General features: G+C 43.9%; 1 protein-coding gene across 5 annotated transcripts in view; it reads right to left on the reverse strand.

Annotated features, from left to right (window-relative positions):
• LOC139764167 (acetylcholinesterase-like) overlaps positions 1 to 20,482 on the reverse strand; it is a 207,644-nt gene that overhangs the window by 15,920 nt on the left and 171,242 nt on the right. For 4 of the 5 annotated variants that reach the window (XM_071690713.1, XM_071690714.1, XM_071690715.1 and 1 more), the window contains 2 exons: positions 2,525 to 4,027; positions 1,975 to 2,150 (listed from right to left, as the gene is read on the reverse strand). In XM_071690713.1, coding sequence (XP_071546814.1) covers positions 1,975 to 2,150; positions 2,525 to 4,023 — 1,675 coding nt within the window. In that variant the 5' untranslated portion in view covers positions 4,024 to 4,027. Of the gene's footprint in view, positions 1 to 1,974; positions 2,151 to 2,524; positions 4,028 to 7,099; positions 7,125 to 20,482 lie in introns of those variants that run through there. The other variant, XM_071690716.1, reaches the window with a different exon arrangement.

Below are 20,482 nucleotides of genomic sequence, written 5' to 3' on the forward strand. Positions count from 1 at the left end.
AGAGAGGCCGCTGTGTCCCCACTCTCACTGTGGCCAGCCTTGCCTACCAAGAGCAGAGCAGTAACGGCCGTGCCATAAACCTCCACCCTGTCAACAGCTGACGACCCTGTGTGTTGATGTGCATACCATGGCCTTCCCTCAAGGGACCAGCATCTCGTATTGCCCTCCTGCGTCGCACCTTGTTTCAGAATACCGGCGCTTCGCTCTTGTACATTTTTCATTTCATATTCCTCTCATACTTCGTCTCGATCTAAGTTAAGAAGTCCTGACGACTTCGTCTCTCTTGATTTATACTCAGACGAATCAAATGCAATTTGAAAACCATGATCATCTTAGTCATTCGTCTATAACACCACAGTTCAAGTGGTGATTTTCATACATCAGAACGAAATCGTACTTAGGGTTTCTCTAAGATCAAAAGAATGCCACACATAGCAATGACTTCATTTTTCTATCGATAAATTGTCTATTCATAAGTTAGAAAATGAGATGCATAACAAGGAGTCCATCGTCCCTTCTCATGTAAGCAGTCGTGCTTTTCAGTCATGTATGTTTCCTTAAACGTGCTTGTAAAACTTCACTGATTAATATTCCATCAAGATCAATGTTTTTTTTTTTTTTTTCTGTACAGTATGGCGCCTGTAGCAAGCTGAGACTTAAGCTGCAGTAAATGTCTTGGGTTTTCTGAATCTTTGTACCGTAATCTAAAGAGGGGCAATGGTTACTGGGTAAGATCTTGGCTCTTCGTCTTCCCTTTTGATTCACTTGCTTAAGTATAGGTATTTGATGCGAATTGTTTCTAGCCCTGACAAGATCATAATAGGTAGATAGATATAGATAGATAGGTGCGAGAGAAGGTACAAAATTTACTAGATGTACATAACTGATGAAGAAATCGAGATTTGTCACAAAATTCTTTTATATATAGATTCAGCTCCCGAGCAGAAATGAAAAGGTTATGATCGCTTTTGCTGTTACTGTATCCACCTGACTTTCACATCCCATATCCCTTGAGAGCTTCGGACGATGATGAACAAAGAAACCTTCTGCACAAAGCGGTGACTACTCCCATCCTTGTAAAATGAGTAATCATGGGCTATTTTTGACCAATCCTTTATTTTTACGTGTTCAGTGTCTTGGTAAATATCTTTCGTCGTTTTTAAACACCCGTTGTTTTTCACTGTTTGTGGGAAGTATGGCAAAGTCCCGTGTATGCTCCTGAAATGGGTTTTTAGATTATCATTGCGTTATGCAACTTTTACTCGGTCCAGAACTTAGATTCGTGTTAGTGAATCTCCATAAACTCTCTCTTCTTGGTCAACCTTGGAGATGTGTGTGTGTGTGTGTGTGTGTGTTACAATTCATAACAGGAATACATGTATATATATTCTTGGCAATTGGTACAAGATAGCAACTGATCAAATCATTTCGTCCATCATTTTGATGCTGTCTGAGGTATGAATACATAACTGGTTTATTTTTTTCTGTTTCATTTGATATGGACACCATTCTCGTTTTCTTCGACTAGGTGGGAGAGAGAGAGAGAGAGAGAGAGAGAGAGAGAGAGAGAGAGAGAGAGAGAGAGAGGAAGGTAAACTTAAGCACTAAATACTTTTTTCGGTTCGCTTTCCTAAGTATATACTCAAGCAGTTGAGATATCTACTATATCTTTTCATTACATCATTTTTTTTCCCTTGAAATATTCTCCTTCGTTGCAAAGAAGCTGACGCTGCTTCTGTTCCTCACTCATCACCTCATGTTATCGCGCACACATTCTCTCTCTCTCTCTCTCTCTCTCTCTCTCTCTCTCACACACAGGAGCTCTACCTCCTCCTGGATCTTCTCCTTAAAATTCACCCCCTCAAGGTTATCACCTGCGTACCCTCCTCACCTGTTCCATTACCATTTTTCCTCCGGGTACCCATTTACCGCTTCGCCTCACCTTTTTTACACCGGGCCTCCAGCCTTCCTCACCTGTAAGCTTCAATAGTTTAGGTGCGAATTTTTTCCAGAAGGCACATTTTTTGAGTCTGGGTCCCCTCCCTACGGAGGTGCTGTTGGTGGCGAGGGTAAGGTACTCCCTGCCTGTAGTCGTGTGCACAGGCCAGAACGTCTGGGTCCAGACGCTCTCGCTTCCTTCACTTGGGTTCCTGTGGACACAAGTCGTCGTCACTATTAACATAACAATGAAGTGAAAAGGTACCAGGAATGCACACATGGGAGAGACTGCTGTTTTCCCGACACCAGAGGTGTTTAAGGAAGACATGGTGCCTGTGTTTTATTGCAAAGCTAATGTGAATAGTTCCGAACCAAAAAACCTTATACATAGTTGTACAACTTTCTACAACACACGCACCACACACGCACAAAAGAAAAAACACCAGTGCAGAGGAAATTGTATTCGAGGGTAGACACACACACACACACAGACGCACCTACATGACTTCAAGAATACCTACACTGTGCAACACAAACATACACCTGTATGAAGAAGTGTCCATTTGTGTTGCTCATACAAACCCACCCGGTCTTAGCGAAGTTGGCCCAGTAGGTCATCATCTGACGCGAGAGCTCCTGTTCCTCGAGCTTATAAGATTTTTCAGGGTTTAGAGGATGGCCGAAGATGAAGCTGATTTCGTCGCCGTGGAGAACACCCATCCATTTGGGCCACAGGTTCTGGGAGGAGCGGTGTGTGTAGTAGTACATGTAGACATTGTTCCCTGCCAGGGCGTAGTAGTAGGCGAACTCGTTGACATTACAGGTGAAGTGGTAGTCGCCCACCATCTTGTCGATGGCGTTGCGATACATAGCGCCGTCGTCTGGGGAGAGCCAGTCCGTGTACTCAAAGATGATGGCCTGGCGAACTACCTCGTTGAAGTACGGGTGAAGATCACGCACGGAGACTTCGAACTCGGGTCGTGAAACTGTGATGTCTTCCTCCCTGCGGAAAATGCTTGGGAGGAAATACATGATGAACCAGTAGCCTTCTTCTGAGTTGCTGCCCATCATGATATTGGTTTTTTTGAAGTTATTGTTCCTGAGTGATTTGCTAGGTAGTTCGTCGAGGAAAGCACCATCAATAATAGGCACGAACGGGAAGTCGCAGATGCCAGAAGACGGTTCGTTCCGTACCAGTTCCGTGGCATTCATAGCGCGGAGGCATTCGATGACGGCAGTCAGGTTGATGTGGTCGTGTGGGCAGCCAACGGCTTCGGCGAGGCGCAAACCTCTCAGGATACTCTCTTCCTTGCTAATGATAGCCCAGGGCGCGGTGGCTGAACCTGACTGCATGATGGCTTGGCTGTACAGGTTACGGGAAAGCGGAGACAGTAAGTGCATGCTCACACTGACAGCGCCTGCAGACTCGCCAAAGAGTGTTATGTTGTCGGGATTGCCACCGAAGATGCGAATGTTGTCATGAATCCACTGCAGTGCCATGAGTTGATCAAAGAGGCCTGCGTTCCCGGGCACGTCGGAGTTCATCATGTAGAGGAACCCGAGTGAGGCGACGCGGTACTGCGGTGCCACAACGATCACATTCTGCTCCGCCGCCAGTGTCTTGTAGTCGTACACTTCCAGCGTTGAGGTGCCCGAGTAGAAGCCTCCTCCGTATATCCATACCATGACGGCAGCGTTGTGAGGTCGAGGCTTGGGTACCACTACATTAAGGTAGAGGCAATCCTCGCTCATTTCCGTGTTGGGATTCCACATAGTCGAGCCCTTGAAGTCCCCGAAGAACGTATCTGGAAGCTGCACGCACGACTTTGGCAGGACAGTCGCGTCCTTCACGCCATGCCAGCGGTCGATGGGTCGCGGGTGACGGAAGCGGAGATCCCCGATGGGTGGTTGGGCGTAGGGTATGTTGTACCATGCATCGACCAGGCGGCCCGTGGTTGTGGTAAGCGTGGCGCCTTGCACGGAGCCTTTCAACGTCTGCACCACTAAGGGATCGAGCGCTTCCGTTCCGCACACCGCTGTCGCCACCACCACCCACGCCACCACCACCACTCTCCGCCACGCCATCACTCTGAAACACGAAAGAAAAATGTGTTGTAACACCTTGACACTGGATGCTTAGGGGAAGAGATGGGGATGCTCACACGATCTCTGCTGGGAATAAAGTAACAGATCAATGCAACCATTCTGAAAGAGAGAGTAGATATGTCATTGTTTCCTCGATGTTGTCTTGACATTTAGACGCAGGACGACTCGAAAATTATTGAAAGATTCAGCAGAGGAAATATCCAGAGCAAAATCCTACGTGTCAGGATCGAGAGAACTGCAGAAGGTAACAGGCCTCCTTAGAAGATAGCAACTCTCAATATACGTAGTCGTCCAGAAGCTACCCTTCGGATAGCATCCTAGATATCTAACTCTACTGAAGCCATCTGTACCACTTCAGAGACCCGATGGCTATTCTATATTGTACAAGAAACGGTTAACATATGTTAGTCATGTTCATGGAATGATAAGAAAACTCATTATACGTCACGATGCCTTGTGACAATCGTGTAGGAAAGGTAATGCAATACAACAAGAAACGTACATAGAATGTTCTTATCTCCTTTATAATCAAATATCGTCAGTATATTTATGTTCAAGTAGAACAAGATACTTTTGATATTTGCTTATAATGTGAATTAGTGTTTTTACATTATGCTCAAGCCCCACAGGCCTTTCAATGGTTTATCATGATCACTTCATATACACTCGTTCTGCCCACTGATCTCACGTCCACCCCTGTTATTCATATCGACTCTAGTTCTCTATATATCATGCACGCCCGCACCTTTCTGCATGATCAGGCCCCGATTACTCGAAGCATCTTTCTTTCCATCCTTCCATCTCTCGTGTGTGTGAGCGTGCGTGCGTGCGGGGGTGTACACACATAGGAGTAACATATACAAAATTGAAAGACAGGGACAACACGTGTAAAAACTTTCTCCCGTGACACAGACACACACACACATATATATATATATATATATATATATATATATATATATATATATACACACACAGAAACACACGTATATACAAACACGAAATAATTCACACGAAATCACAATCCTTCCCCAGTTTTTTTTTTTTTCCTCCAGGTACCACACGGTGTTGAATCAACACTGACCGGGAAGCGAGAAAACACTACATAAAGTATCTATTTATAGGAGACAGACGCACGGCAACTGTTGTTATTAATAGTCCAGCCAAACCTCGCCTGACGGATCCTTTCACACGTCACTCAAGGGACGACTTTTAAGGAATCTGTTTGGACCACTGAAGTCCGGCGCACGAATGTGTGAATTGGGACACGTTTGCTTATGTCCTACGATTGTCTTCCTATCTCGCTCACATATTCCTCGACGGTGGTGGTGATAATATAAGCATCCCACGTTAAGCAAGGCTGAGTTCCAGGATGTCTCATGGAAGATGTGGTACAGACAGGGTCGTGTTTGATCCTGTGTATTTCACACAAGCTGAATCCTGCTTGGCTTATCATAGATGAGGCTAATTCAACTACGGTGGATAGGAAATTAATGGTCACATTTTCTCGTGTATTCACACAAGGATCGCGCAGCATTTAAGTGGTGGCTTAATAGTGATGGATAGGAAAGTATGATACAAATGGACCATATTATTCTGCAGGGTGACGAATCGTGAGGAGAATTTTCATAAGGGAAAGACGACACAGAGGACAAATGTCTCGGGAATATGAGGAATGGACGGTGTGTGAGGGATGGCAAGCATCGGGCACAGAAAAGGGAGGGAGGACGTCTCGTGTGGCCACAAACGAGATGAAATAATTCAAGGATGGTACCCAGGCCCCGCGAGATGATCTCGTGGGGGCTATTCCATCAGCCAGTGGATGGAGTTTATTCTCCTTTATTCTCGTATCATAACGAATGATATACACCATCTCTCTGTCGTATATGCCATGCTATCGTGATGACATGAGTAACGTCATGCTATGGTTCATGTCCTCGATATCATGATAATATATCTAGGATAAAGGCTAAGAGTCCAGAGGGTCGTATGTATAATATATATATATATATATATATATATATATATATATATATATATATATATATATATATATATATAGCCCAGGGTGGATATAGGCGCAATGGACGTCATGTCTCTCTGAACTTGGTTGTGACGTCAATGGAAATTGTTCTCGCCTTTCTCTTGATCTGTATTGATTGGCGTCAAGTTTGTACACAGATGCTACCTTTTGAAGACCTAAACAAATACATTATTTTCGTGTAATATTTTTACTCATTAAAAGTTGACTTAGGCTTTGCACAATCAACTTTGGCTTTGTACAAAACAGTGGGAGAATTTCATCAGTGTATATTCTGTGAATTTGGTCTCGATACACTGATGGTAAGGAGAACCGTAAGTGTCATTTGGAATGTAATTTCCCAAATCTCGCGAGGAGAGCCAGGGATCCGTGAGCTCGGAGACGGTGGTAAACGTACCATACTGTCTACCACTCGACTGGTTCTTACAGTGAACGTTAACAAGAACGTGGATGCTAAAGAGCCTCTGAAACAGATTGTGGCAAACGCCGTCATCTGTGCACAAAAGAAAATACCCTCCCATACTCGTGTGATGATGATTTGTCTAATTCATCAGAATAAGTTTAATTTTCCAATACTTTGACAGAGAATTGCATGAACAAAAGTACGTTTGTTCACATCTATCATGGCCAGAATGACAGCTCTCCTGTTTTAGGGAAGAGACGTAAAGTTAATGTGTTTGAGCACGTCAAGCACTTGACATAGAAAATGGTGAGGTGAAATCTCTACTTTTTTTGAAGTAGTGGCTAAAATGTAGCGGTCACACAACTTGCGTGCTATTTCCTTACGGAATTGCACTGAACTTCCCTTCGACGGCTTGGAGGTGGCAAGAAGCGAACATGATGCAACTGATCATCACACTAGATGTGGACTTCTTGTCATATGTATAGGCAAGGAATGGCTGGCTCTCGAACTGGCCTCAGCGATTCAGGTTAAAAGACGCACAGATGACAGCCACTTCACTGACTTCATTTGTTCACTGTGGTAAACTATCTATATACATGCTACTTATATACCTCCTCCTAAGGAGCCTGATGGAGTAGTGAGGAATTACGACCAACAACAGAGTCCTTCAACACCACTGTCTGACGTAGGCGACTTGATCATCGACCCTATACACATGGAGCCATTTCTCTTAGCAGAATTAAAACTCCTCTAGAACACTGAGGGTACAATCTAGAGGTGCTGCCTCCTCTAGAAAGCTAAGGTGGGAGCACTGAGGACACAATCTAGAGATGCCACCTCCTCTAGAAAGCTAAGGTGGGAGCACTGAGGACACAATCTAGAGATGCCACCTCCTCTAGAACACTGAGGGTACAATCTAGAGGTGCTGCCTCCTCTAGAAAGCTAAGGTGGGAGCACTGAGGACACAATCTAGAGATGCCACCTCCTCTAGAACACTGAGGACACAATCTAGAGACGCCACCTCCTCAAAAACACTGGGGGCGAGACGACATTAACAGTGGCCTTGCGACACGCGAATGTATTTAGTTCACTGAAAGATTACTGCATGGATTATCTTCAACAAGAGATAATTGATGGGGTAAGTGAGCGTTTTACAAGGATACATAACAGCTCTCCTTAAACCCTTTGAATATTTCTTTAGTTGCATCGTCGATGCCTTGTTAAGCATCAGGTAGTTTCCAATCATTTCGGATATTTGAAATTGAGTTTACTTATTCCAGAAACATGTGGTAATATCTTATTCTACCCAAAAAGAATGTCGAACAATAGTTTTCTGATGAAGATGTTTACTACGTCAGTCGAAGTGGTCTCATTTTTTTTTTTCTAGTGATTCCCTCTCAGATGTCATAGGACACTCCTTTCCTGCATTCATAGAAACATATGAGACATCTTTCATGAGGTTAAGGATATCTCGTCAGGAGATCTTTTCGAAGTAAAAGCTGCTAGGTTTGCGAATGTTAAGTAATCTTCCATCGAACACTTAACAGGAAGAGGAAAGAAATGACCCACCACGTCCCCTCATCATACATATTAAACGTATATATATGTCAACCTATGTGACCAGTTACCCTCGCTACCAACTACAGTGGTGACCTAGTTTTCACTAGCGGCAGAGCTTCAAACTCCTGCATTCACCGTCGGGGTGACCCACAGGGTCTGCAATTTCCGCCACAGGGACAGCCTACTGTGTGGTGTGTCTACCTTACACCACTGGGGTGCCCCACAGTGGTATGTCTGTAACATCCACGACGAGGGCGAGCCACAGGGGTGTGTCTGTGACATAAACCTTAGGGGTGGGCCACAGGGGTGTGTCTGTGACTTAAACTTCAGGGGTGAGCCACAGGGGTGTGTCTGTGATTTAAACCTCAGGGGTGAGCCACAGAAATGCGTCCTTAACATCTCCCACACGAGTGACTCACACGGGTGTGTCTATAACAAGATATTCCCACTAAGTGGGTTAAGTGAACTCCCTAAATATCCCTCTTTTTCCCGGACGGGGACCTCAGAGTATGACCTCAGCAATTCTAGGACAAAAAGGGATACTTTTTATCATCGTTAAGTAAACGTGAGCAATATCGTAAGGAAAACATCCACAGTTGATGACATGATAGCATAAGCGAGGGTGGAGTGTCACTGATAACAGCTGTAGAGTGGTTTAAAGTGAGTGACAGGGATGGCAAGAAGTGCAACCACTTGCGGTTGACTTAAGCACACCAACGAGTTAAACGTCTTCCCTCCTGGGGTCCCGGAATATCACATGACCTAAACAATTTTAGGATTACCATCTCTGTTTAATCATTTCTTTCAACTTGCTCTGATGTGGTCTGGCATTTTTCTTAGATTCTATGTGTGTTGTGATCACTCGCCAAGGCAAGATTCCCCCCACACCACCCATCATGGGATCACAAGGTCGGAGACATGCATTACTCGTCCACACTTCAGCACAACCGACCTCCTCCTCCTCCCCTCCACTCCCCCACTCTGTTATATCTGATGGCTGCTTCCTTCCCCCTCTTCCCTCCTCCTCCGCCCCTTCCCCTCCTGGCCTGCCCAGCAACCCACACGCACTTTACTCATGCTGCTAGTTATTCCTGGCGCTTCCACGCACTCTAATTTGCCCATATCAGCTCGCAGAACTGGTAAAGCAATTTATTTGTGAGTTATTTTTTTTTTCAGTTTTCCCAGCCGTCCCTCTGTTCTCCCGGGGAAATCACTTCCACCCGCCTTAGTCATTATCAAAAGACATCTTTACTGTTCGTGACGTTACGTTATTCTTAGGGAAGCACAGGTTATGTACTTGGGTCGAGGTAGACTTCTTCTTTGAAGCGCAAGAAGTTCTTTAACAAGTTATTTGTTTCTCTTTCGTCAAATGGACGATTTTACAACCTTGCCGAGAGTGACTTTTCATTCGAGGCGTAACCTGGAGCAGGCAGAGTCCACACACATTATATATAGATAGATAGATAGATCGATATAGATGTGTGTGTGAGGTGAAACAAGGAAGTAGATTTACGGGACGAGGACAGACATACGAGAGAGAGAGAGAGAGAGAGAGAGAGAGAGAGAGAGAGAGAGAGAGAGAGAGAGATCAAAGGAGAGATGTATGTCAAGAGATATGGCAAGTTTCACGTACAGTGACACTGGAGGACGACGTGGGCAGGGTCTGAAGGACCAACTTCCCTAAAGTATTAAGGCTGTGATAGCCATAACCAAAAGTAACTACCAGTATGGTTACGTTATCCCTCATTTTTCCCTTCACTGAAACTCGCTGCTACAGTGAGTTACTATAACGAAACTCGAGGTCATCAGTAACCCGAATGATCTATACGAAGCTTCTCCGTTATGTTTACGAACAGATAACCAAGAATGGAGATCTGTCATAATTAATCCACAAATTCGTTTCACGCAATCGTTTGATTACTCCCTTGGTGGATTTGAAATAGAATCTAAAAGTTAAAAAAGACTGCATAGTTCCGTATGTAAATGATTCGTCGAAAAGCGATTCCCTGCGAAAAGAAAAATAGTTCCCCACGAGAGCAAAATATACCAGACACTCCGTTCTCTCTTTGCACCGCTCCTCATATTACCTTGAAAAAATATAGAAGTGATCTGGATACCGAGAAGCGTTGAAAGGAATTGTTATATATATATATATATATATATATATATATATATATATATATATATATATATATATATATATATGTGTGTGTGTGTGCATGTATATATTTGTTTTTTCTAACGTAATTCAAAATGAGTTTTGAAACTCTATATACCTCACAGAGTGGATAAGATCAGTTCAGATTCGAACCCTGGATATGGCGCCCCGCCAACCTGGCCACACGGAGGTTAAAACACACACACACACCAGAAGTCTATTGCTTTCACGTGTATCGCCCTTAACTCGGGAGGATATTATGATCTAAGAGTTAGGCAAGCATCTGAGGCTATTGCACTACCTCTAATCAAACACTGGATGATCGTTGGGTTACTTCAGTAATGCTATTAATGGTAATTATAGGAATACCTCCAGACTGCTGCCCCTAAATAAGATATGCATGATTTAATTAATGCCATCGAAAGCATGAAGGAGGAGGAGGAGCTGAGATGGAGTGGGTTAAGTGAGGTAATGAGATGGAGTTAGTCTGAGAATTAGCTTAGAGAGAGAGAGAGAGAGAGAGAGAGAGAGAGAGAGAGAGAGAGAGATGGATAGACAGAGATAAACAGACGCTGATAAACAGACACAGAAAGACATTCAGACAATGAGTGACAAATCGAAAGAGATTGAAAGTAAATAAGAGACAGAAGAAAGATGAAAGAGAGGGAGGAAGAGCAGTGAACGGACTGACAGACAGACAGACAAGAGATATGCACAGACGGAGAGGAAGAGACAGACAAAAAAAGGAAAGAAAACGAGCATGGTCGCAGCCAGAGGGAATGAATGAAGAGCGTATTATGGGCGGAGGGAACTGCGCGCGTCTGGTATATTATTCATAGCCTCCAAATATCAAGGCCACCACAGGAGTATCCTTACGGCATTCACAGTCACAGGTACAACGGCCTCTGGTGTTGCTGCTGCTGCTGCTTGGCTAGGTGGGGGATGAGCAGGAAGAGGAGCAGGAGGGGGACAGTGAATGAGGCAGGAAGTACAGGAGGGAGGAAGAACAAGAGGGTGAAGGTAGACGGAAGGAGAGGTTAAACGACGACAGGGGAGAGAGTGACTGATAGCGAGAGTGAGTGTGTGTGGGGTGGGGGGGATGAGAAACGTGAAGGGAGGGTGATGAGAAGGACTGATAAAGATGGGGAGCAATGCTCATCAGAGAGAGAGAGAGAGAGAGAGAGAGAGAGAGAGAGAGAGAGAGAGAGAGAGAGAAATATATACAAGACAATGAAACTTCTTCCTTTGCTTTATGATCTCATCTTTCTTTCACCAGACCTGATCTCTTCCGGTGCTCACAGGCTATCTTAAGACTGGCATTTCATCCTCCACTGGCTGCCTCCCTCCCTCGCTCAGCAGTTCGCTTGTGACTGGTTCCGTGTGTATTAGGATTCCAAGGCAGTGAACCGAACCCGGGTCTTCGGGGTGACATCCAGGTAGCCTAAAGACCTGGGTTCGATTCTTGGGGTCTAGCTGTAGATAGTTTACATCAGATACCATGTGTACATTACAATATATATATATATATATATATATATATATATATATATATATATATATATATATATATATATATATATATATATATTTGGATATACGGTTTGATTGTTGTGTTTTCTCTATATACTATCGAGCCATCATATTACAGCTACTGTTGCTCTTTCTTCTGAAAACAAGTGAAGTGTATGATGGGGCAATCTGATATTTTGCTGGGCGAGAACAGCAGGATTACGAGAATGGACTTAGAGATCATGGAAATACTTCCCGCGAGGCCAAAGTAAAGCACAAAAGCCATTACAAATCCAATTGATCCAATGACAAACTAGAGCTGTTGTTAAGATAACTAATCAAATTTTATAAATAAAGAAAATGTCAAAAAAAAAAAGAAAAAATCTTAAAGTTTATAAATATCTCGATTGCTAAGAGAAATCAACTTCACGAAAAATCATCATGATTACAGATATTGTTTTGGATAATTAAAGTTGTCCCACAAGTTAACATTTTTAATTAGAATATATGTCCAGTGGTACATGTGGGACGAGAGCAAGACGACCACGCCAGCTGTCGCTGGACCCTCATTTAAATTTCAACATCTTTAAGGGTTCTTTTTTTTTCCTCCCTTGACCTCCTTTACTTTGATGTTCTCCCCGCGTCCTGCCTCCTCCCGAAGGAAGATTGTACAGCAAATTACACAATCTTTTTACTAGGACAGACAGTGGGAGGGACAGATACACAAGTAGAGTGACAGACACACAGACGCACATAAGAAATTATATGTATACAAATTGATAAAGGTGCGAATATATATATATATATATATATATATATATATATATATATATATATATATATATATATATATATATATATTGTCTTTCATATATTCATTTCCCGCGTCAGCGAGGTACCGTTAAGAACAAAGGACTGGGCCGTTGAGGGAATATCCTCACCTGGCCCCCTTCTCTGTTCCTTCTTTTGGAAAATTATAAAAAAAAAAAGAGGGGAGGATTTCCAGCCATCCGCTCCCTCCCCTTTTAGTCGCCTTCTACGACAAGCAGGGAATACGTGGGAAGTATTCTTTCTCCCGTATCCCCAGGGATGATATATATACATATACTTGCAATCATCTTTACCTACAATATATTTCCCATTATCTGGCACCAGTATTTAACATTTACGACATGTCTGACTTTATAAAGAATCATGTCTTTCTCTGCCACCACGCATAATGCATATCTTATCTGGAACTGTTTCCAGCCAACTGACGTAGTTTTCAATGTTTTTTCTTTGTTCTTTACTTATCCCTTGTGGGGTATCTAATGTCAATCGTCGGTACATTACAAGGTGTTTCTAACTTTCTCTTGGGATCTCTTGTATATATCTTGCGATAGATAAAATCTTTTTTCATGTTAACATGGTGTTATCGTACACTTAATGACTCGTGGTTTCTTCCCGGTGGAGATACATATCTGGTCCTGAATTATTACATTTTCTGTGATAGCCTCAATTTGTTGCCATGAGGAGTTTATTTATCATGTATCTCTTGTTCTCATCTTCCGCAGTTATAGAGTTCGGGTTCTTTCAGATTCTCATGACACTTCATAAGCGCTCTTGCTTCCAGCGAAGGCGAGAGGAAAAAGGGAAGGGAGAGAGAGAGAGAGAGAGAGAGAGAGAGAGAGAGTAGACCTAAATCGTTTCTTTAAACTGTGAATGGAATGACTGGTCTGCTAAAGCGGAGTCATACAATAGCTACTGAAACCGTATAAGAAAATGCCATATAACAGCGAAAATGACGTCAATATTTTTTCTAAAAATACCGTGAAAAATGACGCCAAATAGTGTGATTATACTGACACCTGGTGTCGTGGATGAGAAACTCGAACGGAACGAAGAAATGCCAAAGAAGGACTGTGAGGTGGTGCATGGCGGCCCAACTGTGAGACCTGCTCGCGCTAAAAGATTAATTATGTGGAAAAGAAAACAAATTAAGAAGAAGAAGAAGAGAGTCTTCAGTAACTGTCAGTAATGGGGTAAAGCGTCAGGGTTATGAACTGTGAACTAATGCCTGCTTGCTGCCGACGTGTAGGAAATAGATCAGCAAAAGAGGATACCAAAGCAGGAAAGATCTTTTAAGAAACAAGGTGTTGGGATTGGCCTAAAAGAAAGATTTTGTAGACACTTTATTCTTCACGTATTCAAAAAACCCCTTTTAGAGATTCGACAGTTTCTGATTAAAAGGAGTAAAAGTGGACGAAAAAAAATAGAAAGGAAAATGGAGATTTAGAGTGGAATGACAGTAAAATTTTACCTTGTGTGTCCAAGTTTCGAGGGCCAGTCCAGATTGGCTTCTTAAGGTCCAGTAACCAGATCTCAGAGGCACGACCTAGTCTTTGATGTGATGCATGTTGTGAATAGCTCGTCAAATACTTCCTGATCCATATACTTTGTGTGTGTGTGTGTGTGTGTGTGTAACCAGTGACTAATTCGAGATCCCACTCGACACCTCCTACATCACAATCTGGAGTGACAGTACGAGTAACCCTCGCAAGACCTTGAGGGTGGAAGTCGCGGGGGGAGGGAAGACAAGGAGGAGGAAGGGTTTAGAGGGATGGGTTCGTAGCCAACAAGGAGGAAGGCAGGAAGGGGTGAGGAGGGAGGGAGGATCGCTGATACCCCGAGCTGAGGATGAGATAAAGGGAACCCCTTCCCTCCCTCATCACCTTATCCCAACCATCGTGAAACCTGTAAAGACGACGGGAGATGGAGGGTGCTTGATGAGTGAACGTGATAACGTTTGATGTACCTGATAACAAAGGACTGGATCCCTCTTCATACAGAGGGAGGGGAAGGCATGAATCAAAGGGGGTAATCTGAGAACTTAAGCAGGGTGATGTCCCATCGCCTCAGAGATACAGCAGGGGTAATAGAGTGATAAGCTCGGGCTATTTAAGGTTCATTATCACTTTAACACCATCGTGATGGACGTTGGTGAGTGAGTAGGTAGGCCTCGCGTCTTGAGCGACGGGGTTTCACATGCCTCATGCCAACGTTCACGTCCTAGACATATCGTCTCCACCACCAGGGTTGCTCTTGTCCCTTCAAGGATGACAGGCACCTCGCTCGACGCTCGCTCGGTTACCATTTTGCGGCCGTTTCTAACACTGTATGGGAACCTGTGTGTCAAAGCTGATTTTTCATTATTTCATTTCGGAAATCAATAAAACACACACATACACACATTTGCTACCGGATTCCGCCTGCGCTGAGTTACGCCGCGAGTAGAAAATCACTTTTGGAAAAAAGGTTTACTGTCTCGTCGAGGAATTTCTTACTTTAAAAAGAGTCCATCCTTTCCCTGCTCCTGATTGTAGGGCAGCCTCCAGATCTGCAGGAGCCCCATAAGAAAGGCTCTGGACTCATATGATTTAATTTTTCTTTTTTTCATAAGAAAACGAGACAACTCCATGGTAATCATCTTGAAGAACCTTTGCCGTCTAGGTCTATATTTACAATACCATATCGTATGTACAACTTGGTGACCCATTGGGTTGTATGTTGTTAGCATACACACAGCTCGCAACCCTACAGCAATCCCAGGTCAGAGGGACGTAACCTTAAACGAGCAGCATGAACTACCTAGAGAGAGAGAGAGAGAGAGAGAGAGAGAGAGAGAGAGAGAGAGAGAGAGAGAGCACATCTTACTTTTTTATGGATATAGCTTCACTCTCGACATAAAAGTAGCAAACGAGGGGGGGGGTAGAAAAAAAAAGTGAGCACTTATGTGATTGTCTACGTTTTAGAGAGAGACACAGGTTGGGTGCGGGGTGCGGGCCCCGGCCTGGAGGGGCTATTGTGGCGTGACGCATAAAGGAACCTGGGGGAAAAAAAAAGAGAAAAAGGATGAGGGAGGGAGGGAGGGAGAGGTAAGACGCAACCTTAATGTGGTCGTTTTGAAGGAGGGTATGAGGGAGGGGGGGAGAAGTGGTGCAGTCTGGGTAATGCCCCCCTTTCTCTCTCTCTCTCTCTCTCTCTCTCTCTCTCTCTCTCTCCCCCCCTCCACCAGGTCCCGGACGTGAGTCGACTATTATGGGGTCCCAACGTACTACTGTAGATGGGAATGTGATGTTCAAAGGGACTACGAAAATCCGCGGGCGACCATATCCTTCTTAACCCTCCTTGGGAAACTGTTACGACCCTTGAGCACGATGGTACGACTTTTAAAGGAGCGACGGTGCAACACTTGGACACGACGACGTTACGACCCTTGAGTACGATATTTGAACATGACAGACTGGTCCTGGACCTGAGGGGGTCACGTCGTACCCAAGGGTCGTACTCTCGTGCCCAAGGTTCATTATATCGTGTTCAAGGGTCGTACTGTCGTCCTCAGTGTCCATACCGTCGTGTACAAAAGGGCGCACGCACTGTCGTGAACAAGGGTCTTACGGTCGTGCCCAAGGTTCATACTGCCGTGTTCAGGGGTTGCACTGTCGTGAACAAGGGTCGTACTGTCGTGTACAAGGGTCGTACTGTCGTGTACAAGGGTCGTACTGTCGTGTACAAGGGTCGTACTGTCGTGTACAAGGGTGGTAATGTCGTGTACAAGTGTGGTACTGTCGTGTACAAGGTCGTACTGTCGTGTACAAGGTCGTACTGTCGTGTACAAGGGTGGTAATGTCGTGTACAAGGGTGGTAATGTCGTGTACAAGGGTCGTACTGTCGTGTACAAGGGTCGTACGGTCGTGAACAAGAGGGGCAATAGACCACAGCCTAGAGAAGCAATCCTGTCCCTTTCATTCCATTATGTTAATGCTCAGCTGTGATGGTACGTACCCCCGTCTGATGGTACCATACTTAGGTATGACGGTACAGCGACCTAACTGTGGTAATTAACACCAACCTCAAGTATAAAAGTACCAACGCCAGACATAGCAGTACCATCCCTCGTTGCAACCCATACCAACTCGCCAACAGTCTTAAATGCACGGTACCCTCACCAGCCTCATAGGCTCTTAGTACCAGTCTCGGGTGGAGAGAGAGCAATACCATATGATACCACGTATGACCTATATAGATACTAAGGCATCCCTCAGTTACCGTAATTACATTTAAGCGACTTGAATACCATCCACTCTGACTTCAAACCCGCTATACGAACCATCAGTAATGATAATGAATAGTAATAATAAGGATAATTAGCATACCATATTTACTTAGAGCCAACTTAAGCTCGTATCTTTGGCTTATGAAGAAGCTGTGATAATGGCATTGTGTAATGTCGCCACCTTCCCCATGCTAAGTCAGGGAACCGCTGTGTTGCTAAGTATATCCAGCTTATCTTCCGCTAAGCGAGACCTCACGTACGTATACGTACACTATATTTGCCTCAACTGTTAACAAAAAAAGGTCAGGCTACATAAAAATTCGCTACATGCTGCATAAATGATCTTTCCGCTCCACACATTTCAACTTTATACCACATATGTTTATATATACATAAAGATCCGGTCCTCAATGTTTATAGCACGGTTCGCGCCAGCTAAATTGTTCTCTAGCGACAAAAGACTAAGATAAAGAGGAGGAAAGACTACACTCTTTGTAAACAACTTCAGGCGGTAACAAAAAGAAAAACTCTCGCGTGTCTCGTAAATCCCTGACGTAGAATAAATCCTCTAGCACTGGAGTAATCCCTCGTGTGCTAAATGCGTCCTTCATGCGCTAAAATAATCCCTCATGCGCCAAATTCATCCCTTTTGTGCTGAACAAATCCTTCTGCGCTCAATAGATTTCTCATTCTCAAGCGTTGAGTAAATCCTTTTAATGTTGTATAAATCTCCTGTGCTAAATGCATTCTTCCTGGGCTAAATAACAAGCGGCAATCGGATCACGTCTGCAGTAGATTAATCCTTGTTGTTTATGCCTTATTTATGCTAGATGTACCTCGCTTAATGCTACATATATCTTACCTATAGTAAACATATTTATGCTACATATACTTTACGCACAGCATATATGCCTCACTTATGTTACATTTACTTTGCTCATGTTGAATATGTTTCGTTTGTGCTTAATATACTTCACTTATGCTACTTATAGTATATAGTATTATCTTATAGTATATATATACCCCACTTACGTCACATATACCTTCCTTAGATCATATATATACCTCACTTATGCTACATTTACCTTGCTTATGTTAGATATACCTCGCTTGTGCTAGATATACTTCACTTATGCTACATATACTTATAGTATACATATTTCACTTGTGCTATATATTCATCACTTAGGCTCGACATACCTCATTTATGCTGAGCGTTCCACACCCATGCTATTTATACCTCATATATGCTAAATAAGCCGTGAATGTCCTGCGTGAGTAATTCCATGGTACATAGAGAACATTTCAATTACAGGGTTTTAACCCAGGCACAATGACTGACACCCACAACTTTATGGCACCAGAAGCGTTTGTTTAATCACATACACACACACACACACACACACACAGTCACACATACACACACACAGTCACACATACACACACAGTCACACACACAGTCACAGACACACAGTCACACACACACACACACACACGCACACACATATGGACACCATGTATGCTAGATAAATCCCAACCATACTGCTTAAATCACAGAATCACTCTGTAAATCACACCCTAGATCAATATTGAGAAAAAAAGCTCTCGTCCGTGCTCGTAAACCACACACCCCCATTAATCCCACTCCCGCTCTGTAATGCGCTCCCACCGCCCCATAAACCCTCATTGAAGCAATGATGTAGATCACTCCCATCCCTTGGGAATCACTGCCATATAAACCACGCCTTGTGAGTGACGGCAAATCAGCCACCAGTACACGACACATCTTAACGTGATGCTTTACGTTAACCACGTCGAAGGTATGTTGAAAAACACCCTGACGATTTATGATTTAAAAGAAAAACCGACGCCCGCTAAATGGTTATGAAAACCACGCCCACCGACGGTATATAAAAACCACGACTGCCAAAGGGTTATAAAAACCACGCCCGCCGACGGTATATGAAAACCACGTCCACCGACGGTATATGAAAACCACGACTGCCAAAGGGTTATAAAAACCACGCCCGCCGACGGTATATACAAACCACGCCCGCTGACGGTATGTGAATCACTCCCTCTACGTATATGTCGCACCCACGCCACATAAGTCGTAACCCTTCAAAGTAGCCATCACCACGAACAGTGAATCTGTTCCGTGACTCACGAGAATGATCCATAAGTCACGAGAGTCGTTCCTGTAAGTCACGATCGTCGTTCCGTAAGTCAAGGTTCGTGTTCCGTAAAGCTATGCTATGTTCCGTAAGTCACGACTTGTCCCGTGAGTCGAGACACCTTCTATTTGAAGCAATGCTGCGCTATGTCCACAGATTCCCATGGGGCTGGAGTCACCTATAGCTGAAGCAGTTCCCTGTTATACACGCTACTCCCACACCACCCAGGCAATGTCCACGCCCTCCACATGCTCCACACAAGGGGTGATGGATGTTTGGATGGATGAGAAGGGAACGTTTGGATGGGTGAGAAGGGAACGTTCGGATGGGCAAGAAGGGGACGTTTGGACTGGTGAAAAAGGGTGTTTTGGTGGGTGAGAAAGGACGTTTGGACGGGTGAGAAGGAACGTTTGGACGGGTGAGAAGGGACCGTTTGGATGGGTAAGAAGGGGACGTGTGGACTGGTGAGAAAGGGTGTTTGGACAGGTGAGAAAGGACGTTTGGACGGGTGAGAAGGGGACGTTTGGATGGGTAAGAAGGGAACGTTTGGGCAACTGAGAATGATGAATAACACGTCTTCTAAACACTCGGGTGGGAATGTAGAATTAACAGGAACTTGTTAAGTTGACTGGCGAGTCATCCAGATAGACCTGGATTAAAATCTTTTGGGTTTAAGACATCACCACTACAAGGAAACCTTTCAACCAAGACAAGAACTTGCAAGAAAATCCATGTAATATACACGTGTGTATATATATATATATATATATATATATATATATATATATATATATATATTATAATCTATCAGAACTGCTCTCGTACCCTACTACATAATAAATTCATTCTTGTAAAGCTGATTAATCAAGAAATAATCCCTACGAATTTTACAAGATATGTGTAAGCACTTCAGACATAACTCAGCCTGTTGTGTATATAGGTCATTCATTATATACATTATGTAATTCATTGATGCTCAGCTTTTGTAAACACTTCACTTACGATGTAATCTAAGTCAATGGCGTCCGGTTCCTGGTTTTTTTCTGCATTCTGTAACTGCTTGTGTGCCACCGCCCACAGGATGAGTGGGAATGCACAAAATGTTAAGATTAGCATACTAGACAGTCCCCTCCCCTTTCCAAAAAAAAACAAACGTTTTCTACATAGCGAATAAGACAGGTGTCCCTCAGCCAAACAAAACGTCCCTGAAGACTCGCCACTCGAAGTAGATGACTTATAGATACACCAGACGTCCTCCATACCCACACTACATCTGTAAGATGCTCTCACATAGACTAAACGTCCTCCATACACTCTCAAAACCAGCCAGATGCCCTTCAGATAAACCAGACATCCTCCATACCCACACTACATCTGTAAGATGCTCCCACATAGACTAAACGTCCTCCATACACTCACAAAACCACCCAGATGCCCTTCAGATAAACCAGGCGTCCTCCAAACACACGCCACACCAGCCACATCTCCCAGACAGGTC

This window comes from Panulirus ornatus, chromosome 48 (genome assembly GCF_036320965.1).
Source record: "Panulirus ornatus isolate Po-2019 chromosome 48, ASM3632096v1, whole genome shotgun sequence".
NCBI classification, from domain to species: domain Eukaryota; kingdom Metazoa; phylum Arthropoda; class Malacostraca; order Decapoda; family Palinuridae; genus Panulirus; species Panulirus ornatus.